The following is a 27849-nucleotide window of genomic DNA, read 5'->3' as shown; positions in this document are numbered from 1 at the left end:
CACGTTGATTTCCTCCGCACCGCTGAACAAAGACAGTTCATGCATGCTCACGTTCGCTCAATGACCCCCCCCCCCCCCCGAGGGCCCCTCCAGCTAGAAGGGGGGGGGGGGTGGTAGCCGCAAAGTCACAGTCGAGCCGATGCAATCTGCCCCGTTCGGCAATCTGCCCCCGTTCGACGTTATTCACACTGTTCGGGTGCACTGATTGGATTACGCGCCGCGATCCAATGTTCACAAATTAAAAATGATAGCTTCGTTATATGCAACACAGGCTCATCGGGACGGAAGATCACAGTTGATGTGGCCTCCTCCTTCCTTAGTACAGCCAGCACTGAAGCCTGCGGTCCCGTTGGGGACATCGTCCTGACTGACTGTGCGTGTCTTTGTCTGTAGTTCTGTGCGTACGCTGCCTCAGGGCGCGTGTCCGATGCAAAGCACTGTGCATCGCACACCCACGTACCTTTAAGCACGGAGAACCCGAGAGAACGTGCACTTCTGACTAACTGGAATCTGTTCATGTCCGACATCCTAACTCATCCCCCCTCATGCTGTTGATGCTCAAAAGCCCTTGAAATATGAGTTCATCGCCTACAACAGCACCAACCGTCGCTCCCACATTGTTCCACAAAGACTGGAAGGTGCATTCCTTGTAAGAATTGCATGCCAATGCTGTTCTTCAGGGAGCTGTAGCCACAGAGATTTAGTGGGGGTGGAGCTACATCATCATTTAATCCTGTTTGTGGCGGATTTCAATCTTTATGATCTAAATTTATTGTTTACCTGATAAAAAAAACGCAAAGACTTGGCATACCATTTTGTCTCTTTTGTGACAGATGTGTAATAATAAATACTACTACTAATAATAATAATAATAATAAAAGGCAGCCCGTTTTCTTCACTCTCTGAAGCTCTCATGGCTCATTGTCCTCTACGGTGGCCGACGAGGACAAACGCGCTGCAGCACCGCAAGACATTTCGATAATCCAAAACAAATCCAACATTTGAAAACGTACTGTACATGAACACCGCCTCCCTAATGTGGAAAATATGTAATTAGTGCAGCTGCACTTATGACAGTCGCAAAGCTGTGCCTCAATGACAGAGATCAGTCCGACACATGGAAACGCAGCGCTATCACCAATGTGGTCTTAATGCTTCCAACTACTGTGTTGCATGAATTGACATCATACAGATTTTATTGACCACTACATCGCTGACAGGCTACACACGTCCGGCTTTCAGCTTTCAGCTTTTGCATCAGATGTTTGTCAGAAGTGCACCGTCTGAACACGACCGAAGCTGGTGTCCGTTTGGGACGAGATCAAAATGATCAGAAACCCATGATGATGATGATGATGATGATGATGATGATGATGATCATGGTGTGTGATGGCGGTGCACTGCAGTGGCTGCTGACGGTCCAGCATGCCGCGCATGCACCATCAGGGCTCAGAGCGGCCGGACTGCACTCCTATAGCCTTCCACGTGTAAGAAATGGGGGGAGGGGGGAAGTGAAGATTAAAGGAAGAGAAGTGACGTCACTGAGGCATTGATTTTCTTTCTTCTCCCGGAACCAAGACGCTTTACAGCTTAAGGCACACACGGTCTGACTTCCTCCATTTACTAACATGAGATGTCATCTTCCAACAGGAAATGCATTTTACTTTCCATCACCTGCAATAGAATCGAGTGATGCCGCGCACCAATCATTCCCCTGCCAGCTCCCATCTATCCTCCACGCCAGCTAACGCCTGCTCGCCACCTGACATCCAGTCATTAGGGGTTTGGGAGAGAAAGCGCTGGTTGGCGGGGTGATGGGTGATGCAAATGTGCCCCCAAAAGTGCCTAGTCATGTGACCTGATGAAAAAGGATGTACTGCGGGGGCCGGTGCTGGCCAGGATTGATTCGTCATACTATTTGTTTTGTGTTTACTTACTTCTATGTTTCCCCCCCCCCCCCTTTTTTTGAACTCTTTCTCTCCATCCATAAAACGTTTTGGCATGTTGAAATTCACACCACACTGCCCCGCCCGGCTAAAGGGCCTCCCTCCCTGCAACTACTCACTCATCCTTCACTTGTACTTTTCTAACATCCACCTTAGAGCGCTTTTTATCTTTTCCATTTTTTTTAAATGGCAGCCTTTAGCCTCCATCTGCTCAGATCATCTAGAAATCAAGCACACAGAATAGCAAATCATTATTTTTCTTCTTATTTTGCACTTTGACTTTAATTCAGATTATGTTTTGCAGCTACAGGTCAACATTCCTTTCAAAACCTCTTTCTTTTCTAATGCACTTTTTCCTCATTCTCCATCCCATCCCCTTGTGTGTGGGGTGAATTTCCATTATACCACTTTCAGGTATAATGTCTTTAAATGGGCTTAAACTACTGTTGTTTTCCCTCTTTGATATGCATTTTATTGGCCTCCGATACTGCAGCGTCTCGACTTTTTATACCTGCCTGGCTTTGGATGTGGATGTTTGCTTTGCTAGTCTTTTTTAAACTATGCGCCCTTTTTGGTTCCCTTTGCTTAAGGATCATCTTTAAAGTAATAACGATCAAGGATGGACATTTATTTTATTTTCCTTTTCTCCCTCTATGCAGCCCTCTTCCTCTCTAGAGACTCAGGATGTAAGAATACCTTAATATGAGTTTGATCTTTTATTGACTTTTTTTTGTTGCACACAAACACCCAGTTATTGTGCTGAGAGTATCTGTGGGGCACTCTGATGGTATGAGGGAGGGAGAGCCAATTTGCTCGCCGTCTTCTAAGGGTACGGTTAAAACTGACCCTTGCTTTACTTTGCTATATCTTTTTATTTAGTTATTTTTACCCTGAATGCATTTCTCAATGTCTTCCAGAGCTATGACCTCGGCCACAACCAAGAACAAAGTAGTTTCTAGACATTTCTTTGTAAAGTCATATTTCTTTAGCTGTTTCCATTATGATGTAAAATCACTTGTGTGTTGAGATGAGGAAGTTGCACCTGTGTGTTCAGGCCATAGCGAGCGTGCAGGCAGAACATTCGGTAATGCAACGCAGATATCACACCCACTGACATCTTTACTAGTCATCCCTCATTCCAATGCATTTCTAGGGGCCGGATGAATTCTTAGAGGACTACCGTGCCGTCAGTGTGACAATGTCCCATAACAAATGTAAACGAATGCCCTCACGTCAGATTGAACACATCTGTCACATCTAACAGGCTTGATCCCGTTCTTTCTCCCTCTTGGCGCACATTTTACACTTCCAAACGCCGTAGTCTTTCTCACAAGGACCCTCCCTCTATTTAGACACTGTGAAATAAGGTGACTTACTGGGGTGGTGGTGGCAAGGGAGGAAGGGTGAGACTGAAAGCACGGTTATCACCCCAGCCGGAAGGACATGAATAATGTTTCTACATATATTCATTTTAGGATAGGAAAAGTGGTAGAGCAGAGCCCGACCCCCAAAAGAAAGCCTCTTTTAGGTCCATCAGTACCACCCTGGCTTCCAGCATCAAGAGACGTAGGTCCTCCAAAGACACGGTAAGGAGACGAAGAAGCAACATCTTCCCCTGTTAATTCTCCCTCCTCTCTTCCTCTTCCTCCTTCTCCTCCTCTGTCTCTACTTTCACTCCTCTCCTTTCTCCTCCTCTGTCCTCTCTGCCTACATCTCCATGTCCGACCGCGAGGGAGTCCCATGTTCCACTCACCCACCCATTTCCACACGGCTCCGCGGCCTCTGCCACGTGTCTGTCCGTTCACCATCGATCAGCCATCACCATTTAGCATCTGTAGGTCCTCGACAGGCCGAAAGGGCATCAGTGCAGGGACTCAGGTCAGGCCAGGAGCTCGGCTCTGGATTTTGGCGAGGGGGGGCTTCCCACGCGTCCATGATTTTTTTTTTGGGGGGGGGGGGGGGGGGGGGGCTGGGGGGGTTTGATGGGATTAGTGGCGTGTGCCTTCTGGAGGCGGGGTTTGTGGACAAAAGCACGCAGTCTGCCATTGGTGTTTCGTCTTGGGCTGCTCTTCCTCCCTGCCTCTGGTTTGGACGTGGACTCTGGCGATTGTGTGCTGTCGTTGCTGGCGTGGTGGTGTGTGTACCGTACTGAAGCGTACAAGATACATATCTGTGTTTGTGTCCTGTCGTTTTGACTGCTTGATCCTTTATATATCCTTTTATATCCATCGTTTCTTTGCACCAATCCCACCCCCCACTTCCTCCGTTTGGGTGTCTTCAGCCGCTGTCAAGTTCGCCTTTTTGGTTTGAAACGCATGCGCTGTCGTTTTCGTCATTTCTTTTCCAAAATCCATTTCCAAGGTAGTCGTGATGGCCCGTCCTCCTGGGAAGAAAAGAAACTAATGTGTTATCTTACTTTTCAACATGTCTATTTCAGGGTTACATTCATGGATTTCTATTAATCTATTTACTTTTTGCTTTGTCATATTTTCTTTGTCATAATTCTCGTTTATTTTCCAGTGTCCTTCTTGTGGTCTGAACTGCGCATGCCTCTTTCAGGGTGTATTTTCAGGTGGTGATGACGGTCTTCTTTTATGTTTTCATTATTGTTTCTTTTGTTTTGTTTTTTATGAACTACAAACTCAAGAACTGAAGCCTCGGACTCTCACTGTGTTTCGAATACTATAAGCTTCTCTTTTCTTTTGGCTAAATCACCATCTCTTTATCTTTGTCCGTTGCGGTTGGGAACATGAACTCCCCGAGCTCGGAGTGCTCTAACAAACCAGTGACCCGCAGTGATTTGTGCCCAGCTGCTCCGCCACACATAGCTGGTCGCTGACCAAATCTGGCATTAAAGAGAGAGAAATAAAAACACACACAAAGAAATCTCTGGAGTTAGCACGGACACCCTTACAGAGAGCCCTCTTCACCAACATTGTGTTCTGAATGTGTTTCCCAGGGGAGATGAACTCAGCTAAGCTAACGGGTCGCAAAGTCAAAAACTTTATTGTGTGTTTTTATTTGACCTCCTGTTTTTCCTCTCTTTCTCTTATGTTAACTGTCTTATTTGTTATTATTATTATGTATTATGGATGTTTCTTGGACCAAAGCACCTTTACTCTCCCCTGGAGGTTTTCTCAATAGAATTGGTCTGGTTTGAAGAGAAGAAGCGTGGGATCCGTCACTGTGTCTGAGTGAGGGTTCGGATGCTGGTTTCGGAGCCCTGTGGACCAAAAACATTTTGAAATGGCTCAAAGTGGACGAATAAAAACAGGATTTAGCGCAATGAAAAAAAAAAGATGCTCCAATTGAAATATTTCCCATCCCCAGTCTTCGACCATTATTTTGATTTTATATAAATGTTCTTCTTTTATATTAATGGATATCAATGGACTTGAGTGTCAGTGTCCCTCACCCACATGCCACACTGCTCCTCTCTCCCTCTGCAAGCATGCCGATGACTGTAACTATCGTAGCCTGTAGTAGCGGTAGCCCAAACCATCTTCGTAGCTCCACATTAAGAAGGATCACCATCCTGAATACGTAGCTTTATAGCCAGTAACTGTGGTTGTGATGTCAGTGAGGTGTCTCTCTCTTTTGCTGGTCCACTTGACCCCAATAGGGCGCGCTGTTAGCGGGCCCTCAAGGTACAAGACGTGAGGAGACCCAAACGTGGGCTGTAAGCCATATGATGATGCAACTCGCGGGTCAAGGAGATGAGGGGCATCCACTCTGACCCCTGTTTCATCCAGAAGATTTGACGTTTTACTCGTCAGTCTGGATGTCGCCCCATCTGCCAGCATGTTGGTTGCATCATAGCAGCTTCTGCAGCTCACATGCTTGAATGCGTTGGCTCTATCGGCTAAACACGAGAGGCACGTCGATCCTAAGATCGTGCTTAATTGAGAAAGACCACCACAAAAAAAAATAAAGAAAAAAGTACATTGGAGACGGGTGCACGGAGGCAAGACTCTTCAGTGTTTTGGTTCCGCGATGTACATTTTTAGTGCATCGACAAACAAAAGGATGTTCTCCACACATTACATTGGGCGTGACCAAACATTGATTTTCCCAACGTAGCGCTGTGGGCCAGGATTAAGATTGGCATTTTGTAAAACACCTCAGCTATAAAGAACATAACGTAAAAGAGTGTATGACTCCACCCACGGTGTTCCAAAACATGACGCTATTACACAAGAGAACAGCATGTTTCAAGCTCTTCCTCGTGATGCACTTGACTATTTTTACCACGACTCATTCTTCAATCAGGTTTCTATACTTTGTTGCTCGTTAGCAGACTCAGCGTTGCACACAAACACACACACACACACCCACACACGCTCAAAAGACTCAAAGGCAAAATCCCTGTTGCCATAGAAACTAAGCACCTGCATGGAATCGGGATCTTGCTTCCCCTCTCAGCATTGTAGATGCCTCTAATTCAACGCACTCTCTGCTTCAAAAGAAGCACAGTGGAGCGGGGACTGGACGTCGGAGTCCGGCACAGCAGCACTTTGAAATCGGCTTGAAAGATTCGTCTCCTCCTGAGATGCTCAAATTAGACTCGCAGTCTGCATGCGCACAGATGACTGCGGGGGGATAAATGAGCCGTCTGCTTTACCCACGGATGTAAATCATCACCCAAAAAATAAAATAAGGGTGGCTGATTTAAATCTGCTGTTGTCTAGACTCAGGGCCTTATGTCTGCTCCCCACTAACCCACCTCAGGCACCGTACCAAACTGCTTTGCAAACAATCCAACCTGATGAGATACGATGAAAAGTGCAAAGGTGAGGTTTGCCTGAGAGGGGTTAGAGAACCCCCCTGCTTCTACATTTCTGCAGAAATGAAGCACAGGTGTTCTTAGAGTAAGAAAATTAACGTTGGGATAAGTATTCTAACATTGCAAAAAAAAAAAAAATGCTGCATTTGTCAAGAAATGACTGGGCCTCTCTTCCTCCTCCTCCTCCTCCTCCTCCTCCTCCCCCCCCTTTTGTCTTCACCTCTGCAGCAGTACCCACCCACTGACATCACGGGCCAACTCAACTTGTCTGACCCGTCTGTCAGTACCGTGGTGTAAAAGAGAGGGAGGCACCGAGGGGGTCGCTCCCCCGGGAAGAGAGAGAGAGAGGAAACGAGACGAGGAAAGAAGGAAGTGGACGGGGAGAGGGAGGGAGAACCCATCTCCTCACTCAAAGCCGGAGCTTTCTTTTCACCGCCCCGCCGACGGAGCTGTGAGAGGAAACTGCCGGCTGAAGAAATGTCAGAAAACACTGAACTTGCACCTTTTTTTAAAAGTCGGGGTTACCCGGCCTTAGATGTTTGTAGGGTCCCTGAGCATGCACAGAAGAACCCACACGACTCACATATACAACCTTCATCCTTCTGTATATTATCAGCAGACTTATTTAACCTTGTTTTTGTCCTTTTACTCACAAAGGTTTACTTAATGTTTGATGTTTACTACTTTGAAATTTCCTGACCAGCTGTATAAGTTTAGCAAGCCAGGTTTAGTTTAGTTAAATTTACGGATTAACTAGTTTTGGTAAACATATCACTTATAGATAACATAATATCTAGTTTTTCTCAACAACATATACTGCAATACAAGACATACTGTAAGCTTCAGTGGATATCGAGTAGCTTATAATGGCAACTACCAGTTTTTAGCAACATTTTAAAAGGTTTTTAGAAGACGTTTCTTTCATTGAGAAGCACTAATAATGGCACTAATGACAGATGTGACTAATCTGGTCCACAGTTGGAGATGATGGAAGCATGTGTGTGCTTGTATGTGAATAAGAGCTTTATGTATCTGAATGATGAAATAGATAACTACGGTTATATGCCAGATTCTGTAGTTGTTTAAATGGTATTTCTTTACCCTTTTCATTTTGTACCAAATGTTTTGAATGTTTTTTTGGGGGGGTTTTCTAGTTAGAACTCAGTTTCTTAACGGAAATCTGTTCAAGCGTTGCAACTATCAACTATTTCTATAAACAGGTGAATCACAGAAATACATGTCACTTTTGGGGACGCCCCCCTCTCTTCCTCTCTCCTGCCACAGCAGTCTTTCTCATTTCCAGTCTCCAAAGGGGGTTGCATCAAAGGGCCAGGCTTTTCGCCCAACTTGCACTCGGCCTTTCGTGCAAAACCTCGTCCCATGCGGCAGCGCTGGTGAGCTTTCGCACGAAGGAGCCCGAGTGAATTGAAAGCGCGGCCCCGGCTCGAGAGCTCGTGTGCCCGGCTTGGTTAGGTGTCAAAACAGGCCTTTTCCCCGTCCACTGGCGCTGAGAAACCACTGCTGTTTGTTGAAAAGACTATGACATCGTGTCCGCTCTCTGGCACCGCATAGCACTTTATGCTGAGGCGTCTCCTAAACTGTACAAATAAATATATTGATTCACCAAGAAACTAGAACAGAACCACGATAACATCAGTGAGAAAAACTAACTTCTCCACTTGATTTCACGAATGTCTTTTTTGTTTCTTTTTTTTTTTTTTTTTTACTTTTACTTTATTTGAAAAACTGTAAGTCTCCGTAAGAGAAATAACGACACTTTGAAACAACTGAATTTGTTTTCTGAAGCTGAACCGAGAGTGAGCTCCTGATGGTGTTCTCACTCCGGCCTCTGCATGCTTACGTGTTGCTACAGTATCAGTGCTTCGGTTTGCTCTTGGATGCGTGTTGTTGCTGTGACCGTTCAGCCGAGCTGAGTTGAAGGAAGTGTGATTTCTGGTTCAGTGTCGACGGGGTCGAGGTGATTGCACTGCTTGTTACAACTGCAACTGAGAATGTCTAGTCACACACACACACACACACACAGACAGACACGCACGCATACACACTCACACACAAATGCAAAACCACTTAAGGGAGGAATCACTGGTTTTTCTTACCTTTTCCAGTAAAGATCTTGCATTGAATCATTCCGTTTATACAACTGTAAATAAAATATACTTGCATTGCCAAGTCTAACCAATCCTGTGATTTGATTGTTTTAGGCCTGCAACTAATTACACATATGTTTGTCTTTTAATTAATTTGTTAATTTTATAGTATATAAAATGTATTACAACCAACTGTAAAAAAAAAAAAAAACAAGATATTTAATTTACAGTAATAAGAAATAGGAAAGAATAATCCGCATTCTTGCTGGATAGATGACTTCAATTATTAATTGATTATCAAATTGTTGTTGATATTCTTTTCTGACAAATGGATTATTAAACTCATCATTTCAACACAAATTATGGCGTCGGTAAGTCATTATTTGGTGTAGCAGCTCTGCAACTGCTGTTTTAGGGGCTCCAAGGGGAGTGAAGACTGGACTTGGATTCATTCAGTGGACACAAACACTCTTGAATGCAATGATTATGTGTGCGCTGATTGTGTATTATTAAGGCCAATTTGTACTAATAGGTTAGCCATAATAACAAGTGTGTCTGTGTTTCTGTGGGATTCTTTTTATGGAGTGAATAACTTGAAAGAAAGAAAGAAACGTAACGCATCCTAAAATGAAAAGAGTGAGCATGCAGTTGATAAATAGGATGTATTATAGCAGACATGAATATGAAGCAGATGATACCATGCCTCAGCTGCTCTCTGTGTGTGCATGTCAGCAAATGGTAGCGCGCTGAAGATGTCTAGCGTGGTGCACATTTCTTGCTTAAGATCAGCATATTAACATGTTAGCATCCTGACGTTAGCATTTAGCTCAGAGCACCGCTCTTACGTAAGCCTGCTGCACAGCCAACTCTTACTCTCGTTCGTCGAGACGGGGGTTATTTTAATGTTCCTTCCCCATATCTCAGGCTACCGGGGTACGGGAAAGCCAACCGACTATAATCAAATCAAACATGTGTTCCTCCACATCCAAAATGTCACGTTGCATCTGTAAACCAGATGGGAGGTGCATCTTCAGGCTGATATATGAACTTTATCATTTTTTAACAGCCCACACGTCTACAGGTTAAAAGCATGCCTTTTTCATTAGCGCTCTGTGATACCAGTGGTACGCTGGGTTCACAAGGACAGTCACTATCGGTATTATCTTTAATTTAAAGTGGCATCGTTAATCAGATCATAGCTGTCATTCTTAATTAACCTTCTTAATCTGCCTTGCATAAGCCAAAGTGGGTTGTGGGAAATTGTCAGGTGAGACATTCGTTCTGGTCCATTGACCTTCTGCCCTGAACACAAGCAGCACTGTGTCACACTCTGTCAGAGAGATTGATGTGACTCCGAGTGCTGATTGGTTCTCTAACGACCTGATTGTAAGTGCTGGTACCCTCCGCCATGCAGGGCAGTGGTAGCTCAGTCTGTGGGCACTGGATGTGAAACAATCTCAAAGTAATACCGACGCCTGCCTCTCTATGACAGAAGTAAACGAGACCCTCAGAAAGAAGATTGGTTATTTCTATTTAATTATTACATACGCTTGTAATCAGTGCCACCGGGGAAAATCTAATTAAGTCATACAGGTTCACAAGAAACTCCCTCAGCTCAGATTCCAGCGAGGGCCTCCGGCAACGGCCAGCCCGCCGACCCAGATCCGGCCTCCCTGTAGACTTCTGTAGACTGCTCTGCCGGTCTCCGCCAGAAACACTACCACTTTCGTCCACAGGGACCGCCAAAATCAACACAGCATGAAAGTTCCTTGTAGTGACTTTAAATTAACAAATTAAATGAATTAATTCCACTTTTTGGCCACTGTGTCAATACGGGTTCTAAGCCCAGCGCTACGGCGGCCGATATAAACTCATAATTTCATGAACAGTGTATATTTTTGCGACATCTAACTAACATGAAAACGAGTGCCCTGAGTGACAACATTAGCTCAAGTCCAATATTCACAAGCTTCTTCACAACGACTCATTGTACATTCTGCTAAATGTAGACACTGCCTGAATCGGAGTAGGATTCAAGCAGAATTAGACTTAAATAAATAAGTAAATAAATAAAGTACATGCACAAAGAAGGCACACGCCTACAGTGAAAACCTCATTCAAATGAGGCCAAGATTTGCCATTCAAGCTGCACCCATCCGCATGCAAATGCTGGACTAAAACAACATGCAGCTCTGCAGCTCTGCAGCTCCCTCGGCCCAACAGCCTGCAAACTGCCAGACGACACTCCCCTTTTTATCTAATTACTGATGTATTATAATGAATCATGTGTTTGCTCTCTCTAAAGAAAACAAGGAAGTGAGTAGGCTGACACCCTGTAGCTCCAACCCAAGTCACCGGTGAATGTGAATGAGGGTGAAACACATTTTTCCCCCATGGCACCGGTAGCCGTGGAGCTGCTGAGGAGGAGACGGTTCCGGGACCTTGGCAGCGCCGCAGGAGCATAAATCCAGGTCCTACTTTGCCATCTCAAGTGAAATGTAAAGCAGGAGGCCCCGCAGCAGGTGAAGCGAGAGGGGCGGGCAACGGGCCAACGGGACGCCATCACACACATCTCCGGCTTGGCGGCTGGGACGTCGACGCTCCAGATATCCAGCGGGCACAGAGAGAGAGAGACTGAGAGAGAGAGCCTGAGCGAAAGAGAGAGAGAGAGAGACTGAGCGAAAGAGAGAGAGAGAGAGAGGGAGAGCTGCCTCCGCGTCATGGCTCTGCGCTGCGCTCACCCGCTGGTCCTCATCGCGCTGCTGCTGTTCGGACTTGTTGCCCTGCTGCTCCTGACGATCCCCACCGAGGACGTTCGGGAGGCGCCGGGGTTCATGGTGAGGTCGGCTCCGTCGGGTATTTTGGGTGTCAGGGTAACCGAAGCTGGGGAGCCCAAAAGGTGATACACCCATAAAGATAAAAAGATGTGTACATTTGTTACATTAGTAACCTACTTGGATGTCGTTTAGCCTACTTCTGTCTGATTCTCCTGTTGAGTTTGCATATTGCATCCTTTCTATATCTTTAGACTCAGAGTGAGTTTACTATATGCTCCGATCAGCTGTTGAAGCCTAAATGTATGGAAGTTGAAAATTGGGTCTGATTCATAAAGCTGGTCAACTTTTCATGCCATTACGTCTCTCACTGGGGGATCTCTTGGCTTTAAAGCTCCTGTTTTACTGAGTCTTAAGTGGACAGGTTAAGGCTGTTAAACACAATATCATGTTGTCTTTGAGATCACTTCAACATATTTGACCGGGACAGTTTGTTCAACTTTGATGACACAGCGGATGCCACCCAGCTGGTTCCAGAGCGTCTCATAAATGTCCTCTTTGTTGTCTTCTGGCCGACTGGATGGTGTTCGCTGTCACAAACTATTCAACCATGTGAACGAATCACTAAATCGTGCACACTAATTAGCTTTGGGCTTTCTCTGTGACAGAGAAACATTTTAATAGTTGGACAACGCATCGTGGATATACATTTACCTGAGTCTGCAGAGGGTGACCTCATGGCTGTAATACTGATGACCTCATGGCTGTGATACTGATGACCTCATGGCTGTGATACTGATGCTAAATTGTCATGAAACAAATAATAATAATAATAATAATAATAATAATACGAAAGACCTTTACCTGTGGAGCAACCTGCTGAGTGGAAAGCAAGGCTCAGTGGCTCTGGCATTCAGAGCAGGATTACTGCACACGTCAACTCCAGCTTCCGTTCCCTCTGCCCCCCCCACCTTGTATAATGTAGCCGCCCTTTCACTCCCAACCAATGTGGTCACACCAAGAAAAGAAAAAAAGGATCACAACGACACAGAAGGGTTTTTTCTTACATTTTGTTGAGGAGAGAAGTCCAACAGTTCCCATAGTTCATCAAATGAAAGGACAGCCGCTCTGTGTCCTCTGTGCTTTTGGCAAGCGTCAGAGCGAGTCCTCGCGACTCGCTGCACAGCAATAATGAGAAAGCATGACTAGAAGATAGCAAGCGCAGCTTCCGCGTGACGTTCACCTGTTGCGCTGGCTTGAGAAGTCGTGTGGAGTGGCGTGCAAAGTGAGTTCCTGCACGTGGAGATATGTTTGTGGTCTCTTTCCGTTTACTTTCTCGCACGGCCGCATTTCCAATTGGTCCTGAGCCTTTACTTTTTTTCATTTAAGCAAGTTGCTTAATATTCTACATGGCAGTGAAAGGGGAAGCAGTGTCATGGCAACAGGTTCTTCATCGCGGGTGGTGAGGCCATGGCAACGACTGGGAAAGTCAGGACCGACGGTCTCCGTTCTCAAAGGAATCCCTCACCCACAAAATGACATTACGTATATATATCGATTGCTCTCCGTCCGTTGCCTCAAATCTGTTCAGAATTATGGCAAAACATCCATTCACAAGCAATCGCACGATTTATAATAATGCAGTATTTAATACAAGTCTCATTTATCCAGTCGTACGCTGGCCACTTCCCAGACACCAGTTCGGCCTGGACAGGCCGCCGGTTCATCACAGGGCACATATATAGAGACAGACAGCCATTCACGCTCGCATTCACACCTACGGACAATTTAAGGGTCACATTAACCTGCGCTGCATGTCTTTGGAGAACCCGGATGGAACTCACACTGCCACAGGGAGAACGTGCAAACTCCACAGAAGGACCGCCCGGGATGGAACCCAGGCCCCTCTTGCTGTGAGGTGACATCAAGGCCCTCAATCAGTTTGTTTACTTGTGTAAAATAACCTTTGAGGTTGGCAGCGTGCCAGATGCCAGAATCCAGGTCACCCAGCCTCCATCGTAAAAGTCTTTTTCACGCTCTTCTGTCTTCTTTAACTACCTCTCTCCGTGTGTTTTCTTTTCTTCTGCCCGTAGTACGGGATCGTCTTGGATGCGGGATCCTCGCACACAGCTCTGTACATATACAAGTGGCCAGGAGACAAGCAAAATGGCACCGGCGTGGTCACCCAGCACAGCGAATGTCACGTTAGCGGTAAGCGTCAGCGCTCCCTTCAACCCCAAAACAACAACAACATGTTTTGCATATATTACACACTCTGGGTACCAGCACTCGTACACGTCAGAGGTGGCTCTGAAAGGTTTACCACCTTCTTTCTACAGAGTTTAATATTACTTTAGGCCCCGGGGCTTAGGATGTCTTGGAGGCCGCTCTCTCCCTTCACAATAAGACACAGCATCTGTCAAAGGAAAACATTTAGCATTTGTATGTGTGTATGTGTATGTTTCCCAACACCAAGCAGAATTAAATGTCGCCCGAGCGGTTTTTGTAACAATTCATTCACATCGACTGAGCCGAATTTCACGTGTCCTGAAGATATACAGTAAATAAGCATATCATGTAATGATGGTCTGACCACGTATAAACCTACACAATATTGAACTACTTCAATATGAATGCGCTGTGGCATCTAACAAGTCTGAAGAAATGCTGCTCATCATAGCTGTATATGATCGGCAAACAGCCGTGACTTCCCTGGCCCAATATTGTTTGAGGCACCGGTGGAGCAAATAGATAATAATACAATGTGGAATATGTAAAAGTTAAACATCTTTTTCACAGTAAAAAAAAATAACAAAAAAAACTGCATAGAGATATCTCAAACCGCTGCTCCAACACCATTTGTTTCTGCTCATTCTTATGCTTAGTCATCGTTTTTCTTCTTACCAACATATGGCTTCTGATTGACGCCAGCACAGTTCACTACCTGTTGGGCGACCATTAGCATGTCAAGCAGCTAGCACCACACAGCTCGGAATAGAAGCTGTGTACTTTTTTGCATATTTTGGCGATATATGTTTATCACTTTCTTGGCCCCGCTAGCGGGAAATATACAGTAAGTAGAAGAGAATGTGCATACAAACTTATTTTGAGGTGTCCAGTCCTTCAATGATTCAGGGGACTGAATCAAGCCTTCAGAGTGTCACCGTTAGTTTGCGATATGCGATAGGAAGTGGTACCTGGAAGAGGACCAGCAGTTACCTGATTCACCTCGGGCCGTGGTGAATCAGGCCTCTTGGCTCGGTTAAACAAATGTTTATTTTGTTACGATTAGTCATGAACACGGTGTTGACGCTGTCATGTTTCATAAAAGTAAGAAATGCCACAATCAGAAGTGAAATTTGATCTCCGCGTCGGAGAATGATGCGTGCGTATTCCAACCGGACAATTCAAAGGCCACGAGATTGTGATAGATTTGCAGCGTGATGCATGTCCGTCACAGCCGCCCACACAAGAACAAGATCCCACACGTCCACCTTGTCGTAAGATCTTGTTGTTTTTTGTTTTTCATGCCGTTGATCGCCGGCTCAGGCGGAGGGATCTCCAGCTATGCGGGCCAACAGGGAGCAGCAGGCCAGAGTCTCGAGGCGTGTCTGGACCAGGCAATGAAGGACATCCCCAAAGAAAGACATCAGTTCACACCTGTGTACCTGGGAGCCACAGCTGGCATGAGGCTTCTGGAGTGAGTCAAAGTGTGTGTGTGTGTGTGTGTGTGTGTGTGTGTGTGTGTGTGTGTATGTATTTGGATGTGTTTCAACTTGACTTTGTTTTTCTTTCACATGCAACGCTGTCACGCACTAATCCTTTCATTCAGCGTGGCGATAATGAGATGATAAAGCAATAAATTGCTCTTCACAACATACGTTGTACCTTGTGCAATATAAAAACCTGTTATATGTTCACTCATCTCATATCACATGTTTTGCATCCAGAGCTGCTGAGCCCTGTAGGCACCAATCCTTTCTGTATTTATTCATATGAGGGAACATAAACATATTGCTCGACCATCTACTGTAAGTAGGGGTCTCTTGATTTCCGTGCTCGTCGACATCCTCAGCGTTGCTCCAGTCGATGTATGAATATTGCACAAGCTTTTACGCAAAAGTATTTCACATTGTTTATATATATATATATATATATATATATATATATATATATATATATATATATATACACATCAACAACACATTACTCATTCTTGTCATAGGAGCTCCTCATCATCAACCAACTCTGGCATCATTAGTTTTTTTTACAGCCGTGGAGTCGCGTGGAGACAAACTTCTATGAATCACGCGCTATCAAATGATTCAAAGTTCATCCCCGACAAAACATTTGAGAACCGCGGGTCAAAGTCAAAAATAAATATAAGAGAGCCCACGAGTGAGAGTGGAGCGACTCGTCGCTAATTTCAGTGCTCCTGCAGAACCGACAATATTTTACATAAAAACAGCTACTATTTCAAGAATACCAGCCTCAAAGCTCACCGAGGACATCACAAAGGGGCCAACAGCTGACTTATACAAGCTACATCATTTTTGAATGGCGGAAAAGCTTCAAAAATACAAATATAAATCCGGCGGTAGCTCATCACGGCCTACAAGAACCACGAGGCAGATCCCACCAGGTGACCCGGACCAACCCTCTCCCACCCGCAGTGAAAGCCCAGGTATGACCGAACGGATGAAAGCGGACATCTTATCTTCCCTGAAGGGAGAGATTTCCAAAATTATAAGAGAGGAACTCAAAAGTGCGCTAGCAGAAGATTTCAATTCACTCAAGTCTGAATTACAAGCGGTGCGGTCAGAAATTTCTAAAAACACGACCGCTATCCAAACAGAAGTAGACCACATGAAAGCCGACATACAAGACGTGAAGGGCGGCTTATCAACATGGTCCGACGAGGTGGCCGCACGAGAAGTTACGATAACCAGCCTTCAAAGACAGGTCACAACTCTAACAGACCGATGCGAGGATATGGAGGGGAGAATGAGACGGTGTAATATCCGAATAGCCGGCATTCAAGAACAACCGGATTCCAGCTCCCCTAACACAGTTGCCAAAGTTATTAAAGAAGTCCTGCAGCTGGACCGGGACATAAAGATCGACCGATCGCACTGCACAGCCGCCACCAGGAAACCAGGAGATCGGGAGAAACCACGAGTGATCATCGCTAAAGTACACAATGACGGAGATGCCGCAGAGATCCTAAGGAGAGCCCGAGAAAGAGCGCCGCTGGTCTACAACGGGAACCGGATCTCTATCTTCTCAGACTACACACCCAGCGTTGCTAAAGCCAGAGCCGCGTTCACGGACATACGGAGGACCCTGCGAGGAAGGAAAGGAGTCCGCTACGGCCTACTGTATCCGGCAAGACTCCGGATTTCGCACAACAACGAAGACGAGGAGTTTCTGGATCCCGGCAAAGCCATGGAGTATGTCCGGAAGAAAGTCATCCCATCTACTGAGGCTGCAGACTAAATGTATCCCTATCAGTACTGTTAACTACAGTAAGGACTGACCAGTGAGTTCTGCAATTTCACATACTGGCACATCATTATTTTCTACTTTATTTTATATTCAAATATATATATTTTCAAAACATTACTTGAATCACACCTGAGAAGAGAAAAGGAAAAATATGTCTCAGTTAATATTTTTGTATATACCCGTCTCCATTACAAGGAAACAAACCCTTATAATGTGCCCGCTATTTCTATTCATATTGTTTGTATCACTCTACTTTACTTGCTCACTGGCAGCTTCCATAAGAGGAGAATACTGGTACGCCTTTAGCTCTGTGTGCAACCAAGCACTACTGCACCACAAGGAGCTGTTTGACTTTACACATGTATGCCAAGAACTGCAGGGGCCTGAATGGCCATTACTCGACACTGTCCTTTTCTGTGTCGACTTTTCTTTTTCTTCTTACTTTCTCTATTCCTTATCTTAGCACACCCATAGCATAGTCATTTCTATCTCGACTGTGCACTGTTGCTGCTTGCCCTTAGTGGCTAAGGGACTAGGTCCCACCGGACTGTTGCTAATGTTAGCTAACAGCAGTCCAGACTGTTGCGTTCCCCTTGTTCTGATCCCACTGTTCCCTGGGGATCCTACATTGTTTATTAGAACAACAAGCTCATCATCCATTTTTCTTAAATACCCTCTTCTACCCCATCCCTATTGGTTTCATTATCTAGTCCAACTCTCCACACTCCACATAACAAGATACATGGCCCATGTGCTGGCTGTTTGCCTCTGCTTCCCATCTCTCTACACAAACCCCCAAAATATGAAAATTGAATACTTCACACAATGGACCCGCTAAAAGTGATAAGTTACAATGTCAAAGGCCTTCATAGCCCTGTTAAGAGAAAGAAAATTCTACATCAGATGAAACAAGCCAACTGCCACATTGCATTCCTCCAGGAAACACATCTATCTGATGCTGAACATGAAAAGTTGAGACGGTCCTGGGCAGATAAAGTATATTACTCCTCACACCGATCGGGGAGAAAAAAGGGAGTATCCATACTCATACACAGACAAATTAATTTCACACAAAAACTAGTACACAAAGACACAGAGGGGAGATATATCTTAGTTAACGGATTAATTGATGGCACAGAAGTATCCCTCATTAATGTATATGCACCTAACGAAGACGAGCCTGGCTTTATCAGGACATTGTTCAATAAGATCCTACAATATAGTACAGGGCTGTTACTGATGGGAGGAGACCTCAATTGTGTAATGTCACAACTAATGGACCGACAACCTGCCTCTAAAACTCCGCTCTCTAGAATGAGTAGAATGCTCAAATACCAATCCCAGGAGGCAGGCCTTGTAGATATATGGAGAAGCAAGTTCCCGAGAGGCAGGGATTTCACGTTCTACTCAAACAGACATACATCCTATTCACGAATCGATTATTTCTTTACCATGAAAGCAGAGCTGCATAGGATAGTGGACATTGAGATTCTTCCTATAACTATATCCGACCACGCACCCGTGGCATTAAAATGGGACATAGGCCAAAGACCAACCTCTAAACAATGGAGACTTAATGCATCTCTCCTTAATGATAAAGCATTTACCTCTTTTATTACAGCAGAACTCAAGGAATACTTGGATATCAATACCTTGGAGGAAACAACACCTCTTATACTCTGGGATTGTGCCAAAACATACATCAGAGGACGTATTATTTCATTCACCTCTGCTAAGAGAAGAGGAAAAGAGTCCAAACAGAAAGAATTGGAAGATAAAATAAAAGACTTAGAACATAAACATAAACAATCTGCATCAGCCAATCTCCTAAATGACCTAAAGTCAACCCGAAGAGAGCTCAACAGCCTACTATCAGATAAAATTGAGGGAAGTTTAAGATTCACGAACCAAAGATACTATGAACACGGTAACAAAGCAAGCAGATTACTAGCATTTGGATTAAGAAAAAAACAATCATCTAATACAGTACAGAAAATTAAATCAAAAGAAACTTTTGTTACAAAACCAGATAAAATAGCAGAATCCTTCGCAGAGTTTTACAAATCCTTATACAAAAATACAGATACCTGCTCTGATAATGCAAAACTTACAGAGTTCTTAAATCCTATAAAATTAACTGAACTGACAGAATCAGCAGCCAAGGAATTAGAGAAGCCTATTGAGGAATGGGAGATCAAACAGGTGATCTCAACACTCAAAAATAATAAAAGCCCAGGACCGGATGGATATATTAATGAATTTTATAAAACCTTCAAGGATATGTTATCACCACTGTTGCTGAAAGCATACCACCATGCATTAGAATCTAAAACCATGGCACCATCTTGGGCTGAGGCAACTATAGTGGTAATTCATAAAGAAGGAAAAGACCCCACAGAGTGCCAATCATATAGACCGATATCACTGCTGAATGGGGACCTGCGCATTCTAACAGCAATCCTAGCAAGAAGAGTCAATCATATAATCACTAAAATCATCCATCCTGATCAGACGGGATTTATCACTGGAAGATACTATGGTGATAACTTATGACGCTTATTAAACATAATATCCCATCAAAAAGAAGAGAAAGTAGAAGCTATGATTTTGTCTCTAGATGCTCAAAAAGCATTTGACCGGGTATCGTGGCATTATCTATTTCAAACACTAAGAAGATTCAAATTTGGCCCCAACTTCTTGAATTGGATACGAACACTATATTCGTCACCACAAGCAGCTGTTAAAGTGAATGGATATAGATCACAAAGATTCACATTGGAACGCGGCTGCAGACAAGGCTGCCCTTTATCCCCCCTGCTGTTTGCAATTAGTATCGAACCCCTAGCCCAGCTTATCAGAGATGATAATAAAATAAAAGGAACTGTAATACATAAAGAGGATCATAAAATATCCCTGTATGCTGATGATGTATTATTATATCTGACGCAACCTGCATCAACAATACCACATCTAAAGGAACTCATCTCACAGTATGGATACTACTCTGGATATAAGGTAAATGTGGAAAAAACAGAGGCTATGGATATCAATGGAAACATCTCAAGAAATGTAAAACTCCAAAGTGGATTTAAATGGCCAAATGACGGTATAAAGTACCTTGGTATATACATCCCCTCATCGCTACAGAAGTTATATAAGGCCAATTATAGTAGAATGATTCGGTGCATTGACAGTGACCTGGAATGATGGTCTACGCTCCCTTTGTCCCTGCTTGGTCGTGTTGAAAGTATTCGCATGAATGTCCTGCCCAGACTTCTCTACTTATTTCAGATGCTACCTATAAAAATTCCAAAATCTAGTTTTGATAACCTGGATAAAATCATTTCTAAATTTATCTGGCAAAAAAAGCGTCCTAGAATTAGACTTAAAACATTACAGCTCTCTAAACTAAATGGAGGCCTTAAACTCCCAAACTTAAAATATTACTTCTGGGCTGCACAAATGAAACCTCTGATAGTGTGGATTCAGAATGGCACATACACTCGCTGGCTTAATATTGAGAAAAACATATGCCCAGAGCCCTTACAAGTCTTGCCTTTTTCAGATGCGCCCGTAAAAGAAGTGGCAGAGTGGACTAAGATTACTCTTAAAATCTGGAACAAAATACAGACAGCTTTTGGGCTTCCAAAATGTATTTCATTACTAACGAGCATCGGATCTATGAAGACCTTCACACCCAACAATCTGGATACGGGCTTTAGAAAGTGGTCAGACATGGGACTGGCTCACCTGCACCAGTTATTTAATGAGGATAACCTCAAGACATTCGAGCAGCTGAAAAAAGATTTTGATCTTCCCAAAACCGATTTCTACAGGTACCTACAACTAAGAACTTTTCTAACAACACACAAAGAGTGGGGAAAGCTTGTGAAACGTACACCCCTAGAAAGGTTTTTAATCGAGATACAGATGGGGAATGAAGATAAGAAAACAATAAGTAAATTATATAGCATATTTCTATCTATGAATCTACATAATTCCCAACAGATAAAGCAGAGATGGGAAGCGGAAATGAACACGATCATTCCACAGAATAACTGGGAGGAAATGTGCACAGAGGCACACCTAGTTACAAACTCAAACACCTGGAGAGAATTTAAATGGAAAATAATCACCAGATTCTTCAGAACACCAGAAATAGTAGCTAAGATGGGCCCAACACATTCCAACTTGTGTTGGCGGAACTGTGGAAGCGCTGCCAATCATACACATATATTCTGGCTATGCCCTAAATTAAATACATACTGGAGAGAAGTCTTTGATGCCCTCAAAGAAATCTTCCAACAGGACATCCAACAAGACCCTACAGTAGCACTATTGGGAGCGATACCTGAAGGCCTGGATGGGAGGGCCAAAAAATACCTCCTAAACATATTACTCACAGCAGCATTGAAGGGTATAACCATCAGATGGTTAAAACCGGATCCCCCAACATACGACTTATGGATCCAAAAAGTATGGGACATCTATCAAATGGAGCGAATCACATATTCATTAAGGCTCCAGAAGCCTATCTTTACCAAACGATGGGGTCCTGTCGCAGCATTGTTACTACAATGATTATTATTACTGAATGTTGCTCGGCCCTCTGTTTGAACTGCTCTTGTTAACTGTCTCTGGGCACACACACATCATACACAATCCTCTATGAAAAGCATATATAGCACATACACTCAGGAGTGGACAATCATTATTCAAATTAATTATTTTATTTCATTTGTATCATTTGTATTTAATTTCTATTTTATGCAATCTTTTCATTATCCTCATTTCTCCTCTTCTTTTCATTCTTGGAATGATCACCTTTGATGTTTGTTGTTCTTTATGTCTTGTACACTGTACCTGAATATCATGTGAACCAAGACATACAACTGAAAAATTGACAGGAAGCGACTGTATGAAACATACATACAACATACATATTGTTTGTTGTTGAAAACTAAATAAAAAAAAGTGAGTTCAAAAAAAAAGAAACACACGTGAACTTTCTAGTAAAAATATACAACGGGTGCATCACAAATCCATCACACCCACTACCCACTCCACCATCAGAAACTGCTTCGCAGATATAAAGAACTGGATGCGAGCCAACCTCCTTGATCCCCCCCCCTACTCTGTCTGGGGGGGGGGGGGGGTGTTCCCTCTGGAACTCTCTTTAAATCAGCACGTAAAAACACATTTATTTAAATCTGCATTTAGCTTGTGATACTCTTTTTTATTTTACTTATTTTACTGTTGCTTCTATTGTTGGTTTTTACCATGTAAAGTGCCTTGAGAACCTTTTTTAAAGGCGCTATACAAATAAAATGTAATGAAACTAAATGGACCAATTTAACTGCATAGTAGTCATACAGTGAGTTTTAAGCGAGGTTTGTGTAAACTCATTCTCGGCTGTCACGGTTGAGTAAAAGAAGACTCTTTTGTTTCTACCAAAACAAGCATGTCAAGCCCAGAGCTGTCGGCTCAGATTCTACAGGAAGTGGGCCTCAAGATCCAGTCCTACCCTTTCAGCTTCCAGGGGGCGTCCGTACTGAGCGGTCACAGCGAGGGGGCGTACGGCTGGATCACCGTCAACTACCTCTTGGAGAACTTCATCAAGGTACCGTGCTTTTGGAGTCGCCACGTTGTAATCCAAATCAAGTCGAACGATGATTCTGGACTGGTGACACGGAGTGGCCTCTGCAACACCGACGCTCACGTACCACGATTCCAATGAACTCCCTCTTCTATTCCCCCTTGTCATTTCTTCGCAGTATGGTTTCGTGGGGCGCTGGCTCAGCCCCGGCAGGCCCACAGTGGGAGCGCTTGATTTCGGCGGGGCGTCCACCCAGATAACATTTGCGACGGAGGAAGTGGAGAACGAGCGCGACGTGACGAAGCTGCGCCTGTACGACCAGGAGTACTCCCTGTACACGCACAGCTTCCTGTGCTACGGGCAGGACCAGGTCCTCAAGAGGCTGCTGGCTCACATAGTGAAGGTATGACACACTGTCATCATATATATTTATATATATATATATATATATATATATATATATATATATATATATATATATATATATATATATGAGTTGCTTTGTATATACATGCAAAATTCAGACATCACATCAATGTTTCACTGTTTATCCTACATACTGGCACTTAAACATGTGTTTTGTAAAATATTTTTTAAATATTTTTTCAAACGTATATGAAGGTATCTGCTATTCAAGCAGCGTGAAACAAATGGCATAAAAATTATGCATGAAATCGATATAAAGTTGCCACTATTAGGAAAGCTCTACTGGAGTTTTGAGGCAGATTCTGATGTCGATATCGAAATTTGAGAGAATTATCTTGAAATTAGTTGGACTCTCATTACTGTGTTAGGGAGACATTATTTCACATGTTAGGGTATCGACATAATTGCATAATTCTGTATGTGCATGAAAAAAAAAATCGAATTCTATTTCTAGTATTTGAAATGGATATCTCTGCGTCTCTCTCAGTCTCAGGGTTACTCTGGATCAGTCACTCACCCCTGCTATCCTGCAGGCCACAACAGAACTTTAGAGTTGAACAGTGTATTTGACTCTCCGTGTACCGCGGAGTACAAACCCAGCTCCCCCGACTCCCAGGCTTCTCTGACGATACACGGCAGCGGACATTACGAACAGTGTCTGAGCAACGTGTCCCAGATCTTCTCCTTCGAGCACTGCCCGTACTCCCAGTGCTCCTTCAATGGAGTCTTCCAGCCAAATGTCACCGGAAGCTTCATGGTAAGACCAGGAGGGGGTTCCACACTGGTAGCATTATAGACTAGACCAGGAGGGGGTTCCACACTGGTAGCATTATAGAATAGATCTGGAGGGTTCCACACTGGTAGCATTATAGACTAGACCAGGAGGGTTCCACACTGGTAGCATTATAGACTAGACCAGGAGGGTTCCACACTGGTAGCATTATAGAATAGACCAGGAGGGGGTTCCACACTGGTAGCATTATAGACTAGACCAGGAGGGGGTTCCACACTGGTCGCATTATAGACTAGACCAGGAGGGGGTTCCACACTGGTAGCATTATAGACTAGACCAGGAGGGGGTTCCACGCTGGTAGCATTATAGACTAGACCAGGAGGGGGTTCCACACTGGTAGCATTATAGACTAGACCAGGAGGGGGTTCCACGCTGGTAGCATTATAGACTAGACCAGGAGGGGGTTCCACACTGGTAGCATTATAGACTAGACCAGGAGGGTTATGGGCTTCACAGTTCTAGTTGTGCAGTTCATCAGTTGTTCCTGTCCTGTTATTGTGAGCATTGAATATAAGATGAAATATCCGTAAACTATGTCATAGTTGGGTCGTCAGCTTGCTCAATATATAAAAAGAGGTCCCTCAGGGAAAAAGGTTTATGGATATATAGACCCTTGCATTTTAGAGTGACATATTCTCTCAGTGGAAACCTGTGAGCAAAATGGATTTAAGATCTTCCCTTCAGGAAAAGTAAAACACCACAATGTAAAAATGTCCCATTACAAGTAAAAGTCCTGCCTTCCAAAATATACAAAAAAAAATATACGTATTAGTCATTTCAAATAAAAAATCTCTAGAAAAAGCACAATATGTGCAAATCGAAACACAAGCTGTGAATATTATGTGTTCAATTAGTGTTGTATGTGGTCCTCTTTGCACCAGGCGTTCTCTGCATTCTACTACATTCACGCCTTCCTGCAGCGAACCACCAGCATCACCGCCAGCACTCCGTCACAGCTGGAGGAGGCATCCAAAGCTGTGTGCAGGATGACCTTCAAAGAAGTAACGTTCTCTTCTATTCATGTGCCGTTCATTTAACGTATTTGTTTTGTTTGTTTGTGTCCGTGCATGTGCAGAGTTGTTTTGTTTTACTACCAAATACCTTCAAAGCTATCGACATGCCCATCACGCCTCTGAGGTGGACGTTGAGCGTGTTCGCTCAAAGCTGTGCGCTTTAAGCTTATGTTTATGTTCCATTCACAACATTGTCAGTTCACGGTCTTTTTTTGTTTGTTCCAGATGCTGCTTCTTGCGCCGGAGCAATCGTCTCGCCTGCAGGACTACTGCGCCATCTCTGTGTTCGTTAATATTCTCATGTTGAGAGGATACGGCTTCGATGAGATGTCGTTCCCACGCATCTCCTTCCAGAAGAAGGTGAGGACTTTATCGTTGTTTTACCAAAATGCACATGCACATGCTCATCTCACACACACACACACACACACACACACACAAACTAAAAAGGTCCCCCTCTCTGCTGATCCTCCAGGCAGGGGACACCTCGGTGGGTTGGGCTCTGGGCTACATGCTCAGGCTGAGCAGTTTGCTGCCGGCAGAGACGGAGGGGCTGAGGAAGGCCCTGACCCCGGCGGCGTGGGGAACGCTCATCTTTCTCTTCATCCTCCTGCTCGCCGCGGTCCTGGTCCTCATCTTACTCCAGGCTCGTGGCGGGAAGAAGAAGAAAAGAGGCGGTGAAAGCCCCATCTAGACACTGCACCACCGTCCAGAGCCGCTAGACGGGAAAACAGGATGTTGCTGGTGTTGTGTCCGTTACGGCACAACGTTGGCTCGTTGCGACGCTAAAGAGCTGAATTGGAACTTTATTTAAAAAAGGTCCAGTGTGTCGCATTGCAGAAGTGGACTATAATATACGTAACTATGTCTTCGTTAGTATATAATCACCTGAAACTAAGAATAGTTTTCCTTACCTTAGAATGAGCCTTTCCATATGGAACTGTACATATTTTCATACACATGTTCTCCAAGGCATGAAACCTGCACTGCGTTTTCACTGACTGCAAAGTATTTGACGACAGTTGTATCATTAGAATCACTTTTGAGTGGGACTGCATAAAAAGAACACCAGCTTTAACGTCAGTCTTTTTGTATGTCATTTCAAATCCATTGTACTGCGTACAAAGCCAACACAATGGAAACATGCCACTGACCCAATCCTGTCTCTGATTGGCTGTCGGTTAAAGAATGCAGCACACTGGCACTACAGGGGAGGTTGTCTGAATGTCATAAGTACAACCAACTTTTGATTGTATGGAATGTAAAAAAGCTCCAGCGTTTTTGTGACTGTACTCTGAGGCACTATGGCCGTAAAATAAAGCACACTGGAGATAACTACCAGTTTCATATGAAAGCAATCACTATTTCATATATATATATATATAATTTGAGATGTGGCACGATTCCCTGAGGCTGACCCGGCCCACAGGATTCTCTCTTTGAGAGACCCTGTTGGGTGGAGGAGACCTAGGGGTCGCCCATGTGCCTCAAAGCTTCGTCAGGTTGATCGTTACTTCGGTGGGATGGGGCTGGGACGAGTGTCCTCCTGGAGGACGGCCATACGGAGACCCCGGGAGTACCGTTGAAAGGTGGACGCAGCAACGCGCTTCCTTGGCGCATGCCCCCATACCTGACCTGACCTGACGCAGCACCTGGTCCATGAGGCGTTGAAAGGTGGCTGGGGCCCCGAACAACCAAAAGGGAAGCGTGGTGAATTGGTATAAACCAAACGGAGTGGAGAAGGCCGGCTTTTCCTTGGACTCTGGCGACAGAGGAATCTGCCAGTAGCCCTTGGTTAAATCCAGGGTTGTAAAAAAACGCGCAAGGCCAAGTCGGTCCAGGAGCTCGTCGACCTTCTTGACAACAAAAACAATGGGACTACAACAGGCACTGTGTGACTCTTCTATTACCCCCATGGTGGATTTTGGGACCTCAGGCCCCAGTTCCTCTCTCTCAGATACCGCGGACACCAGAGAAACAGACTCCGCCTCCCTCCACGCTTTCAGAAGGTTGAGGTGGTAGAGCTGTGTAGTTCCGCCCCTGTCAGAACGCACCACCTCATAGTCAACATCCCCCACTCGCCGTGTGACCACAAAGGACCCTTGCCACTTGGCGAGGAGTTTAGAGCTGGAAGAAGGAAGCAATACAAGTACCTTCTCTCCCGGTGCGAATTGTCTCAGCCTGGCGCCTCTGTTGTACAGCCGTTGTTGACACTCCTGGGCCTGGAGCAAATTCTCACGTGACATCCTACACAGTGTGTGGAGCTTTGCTCGCAGGTCCAGGATGTACTGGATCTCGTTTTTGCTGGTGCTCGGCCCCTCCTCCCAGTTTTCCTTAATCAGGTCGAGCACCCCCCTCGGAGTCCTGCCGAACACAAGTTCAAAGGGAGGAAAATCCTGTGGAGGCCTAGGGAACCTCCCGCACTGCAAACAACAGAGAGTCAAGCCATTTATTCCAATTCCATTCATCTTCATTAATAAATATACGCATCATAGACTTATCTTATTCAGACGCTCCAACAGACTGTCTGTGGGTGGTACACACTGGTCCGAATAGACTTAACGCCCAGTAACCCGTAATGTTCTCTCAGTGTTCTTGACATGAACTGGGTGCCCTGGTCAGTCAGAATCTCTTTCGGGATTCCGACTCGGGAGATGACCTGAAACAGCGCCTGTGCGACACTCTCTGCAGAAATGTTGTGCAACGGCACTGCCTCCGGATATCGTGTTGCGTAATCCACGAGGACTAACACAAAGCGATATCTGCGTGCACTCCGGTGAAATGGCCCGATGAGGTCCATAGCGATTCGCTCAAACGGAACCTCCATTAATGGCAGAGGACGCGCATCCCCCTGTGTCTAATTTCCGCTGACACCATAGGATACTCGTGAACGTCCCCATGCACA

General features: G+C 44.6%; 2 protein-coding genes across 4 annotated transcripts in view; both read left to right on the top strand.

Moving 5' to 3' along the window:
• grin1a (glutamate receptor, ionotropic, N-methyl D-aspartate 1a) overlaps positions 1 to 7026 on the top strand; it is a 29876-nt gene extending 22850 nt beyond the window's left edge. For 2 of the 3 annotated variants that reach the window (XM_034546769.1, XM_034546768.1), the window contains one exon: positions 6958 to 7026. In XM_034546769.1, the coding sequence (XP_034402660.1) occupies positions 6958 to 7026 (69 nt within the window). Of the gene's footprint in view, positions 1 to 3421; positions 3533 to 6957 lie in introns of all 3 variants that reach the window. The other variant, XM_034546767.1, reaches the window with a different exon arrangement.
• A 4105-nt stretch (positions 7027 to 11131) lies between these two features.
• LOC117740393 (ectonucleoside triphosphate diphosphohydrolase 2) lies at positions 11132 to 26284 on the top strand. The gene is made up of 9 exons (XM_034546765.1): positions 11132 to 11674; positions 13705 to 13822; positions 15161 to 15311; positions 22577 to 22736; positions 22891 to 23115; positions 23626 to 23895; positions 24813 to 24932; positions 25170 to 25304; positions 25420 to 26284. The coding sequence occupies exons 1-9, from the start codon at positions 11558 to 11560 to the stop codon at positions 25636 to 25638; spliced, it is 1515 nt and encodes a 504-aa protein (XP_034402656.1). The 5' UTR covers positions 11132 to 11557; the 3' UTR covers positions 25639 to 26284.
• The last annotated feature ends 1565 nt before the right edge of the window (positions 26285 to 27849 follow it).

The sequence above is a fragment of the Cyclopterus lumpus genome, chromosome 12, assembly GCF_009769545.1.
Source record: "Cyclopterus lumpus isolate fCycLum1 chromosome 12, fCycLum1.pri, whole genome shotgun sequence".
NCBI lineage: Eukaryota > Metazoa > Chordata > Actinopteri > Perciformes > Cyclopteridae > Cyclopterus > Cyclopterus lumpus.
The sequence above is the reverse complement of the archived record's forward strand: the minus strand, read 5'-3'. Positions and strand labels throughout refer to the sequence as shown.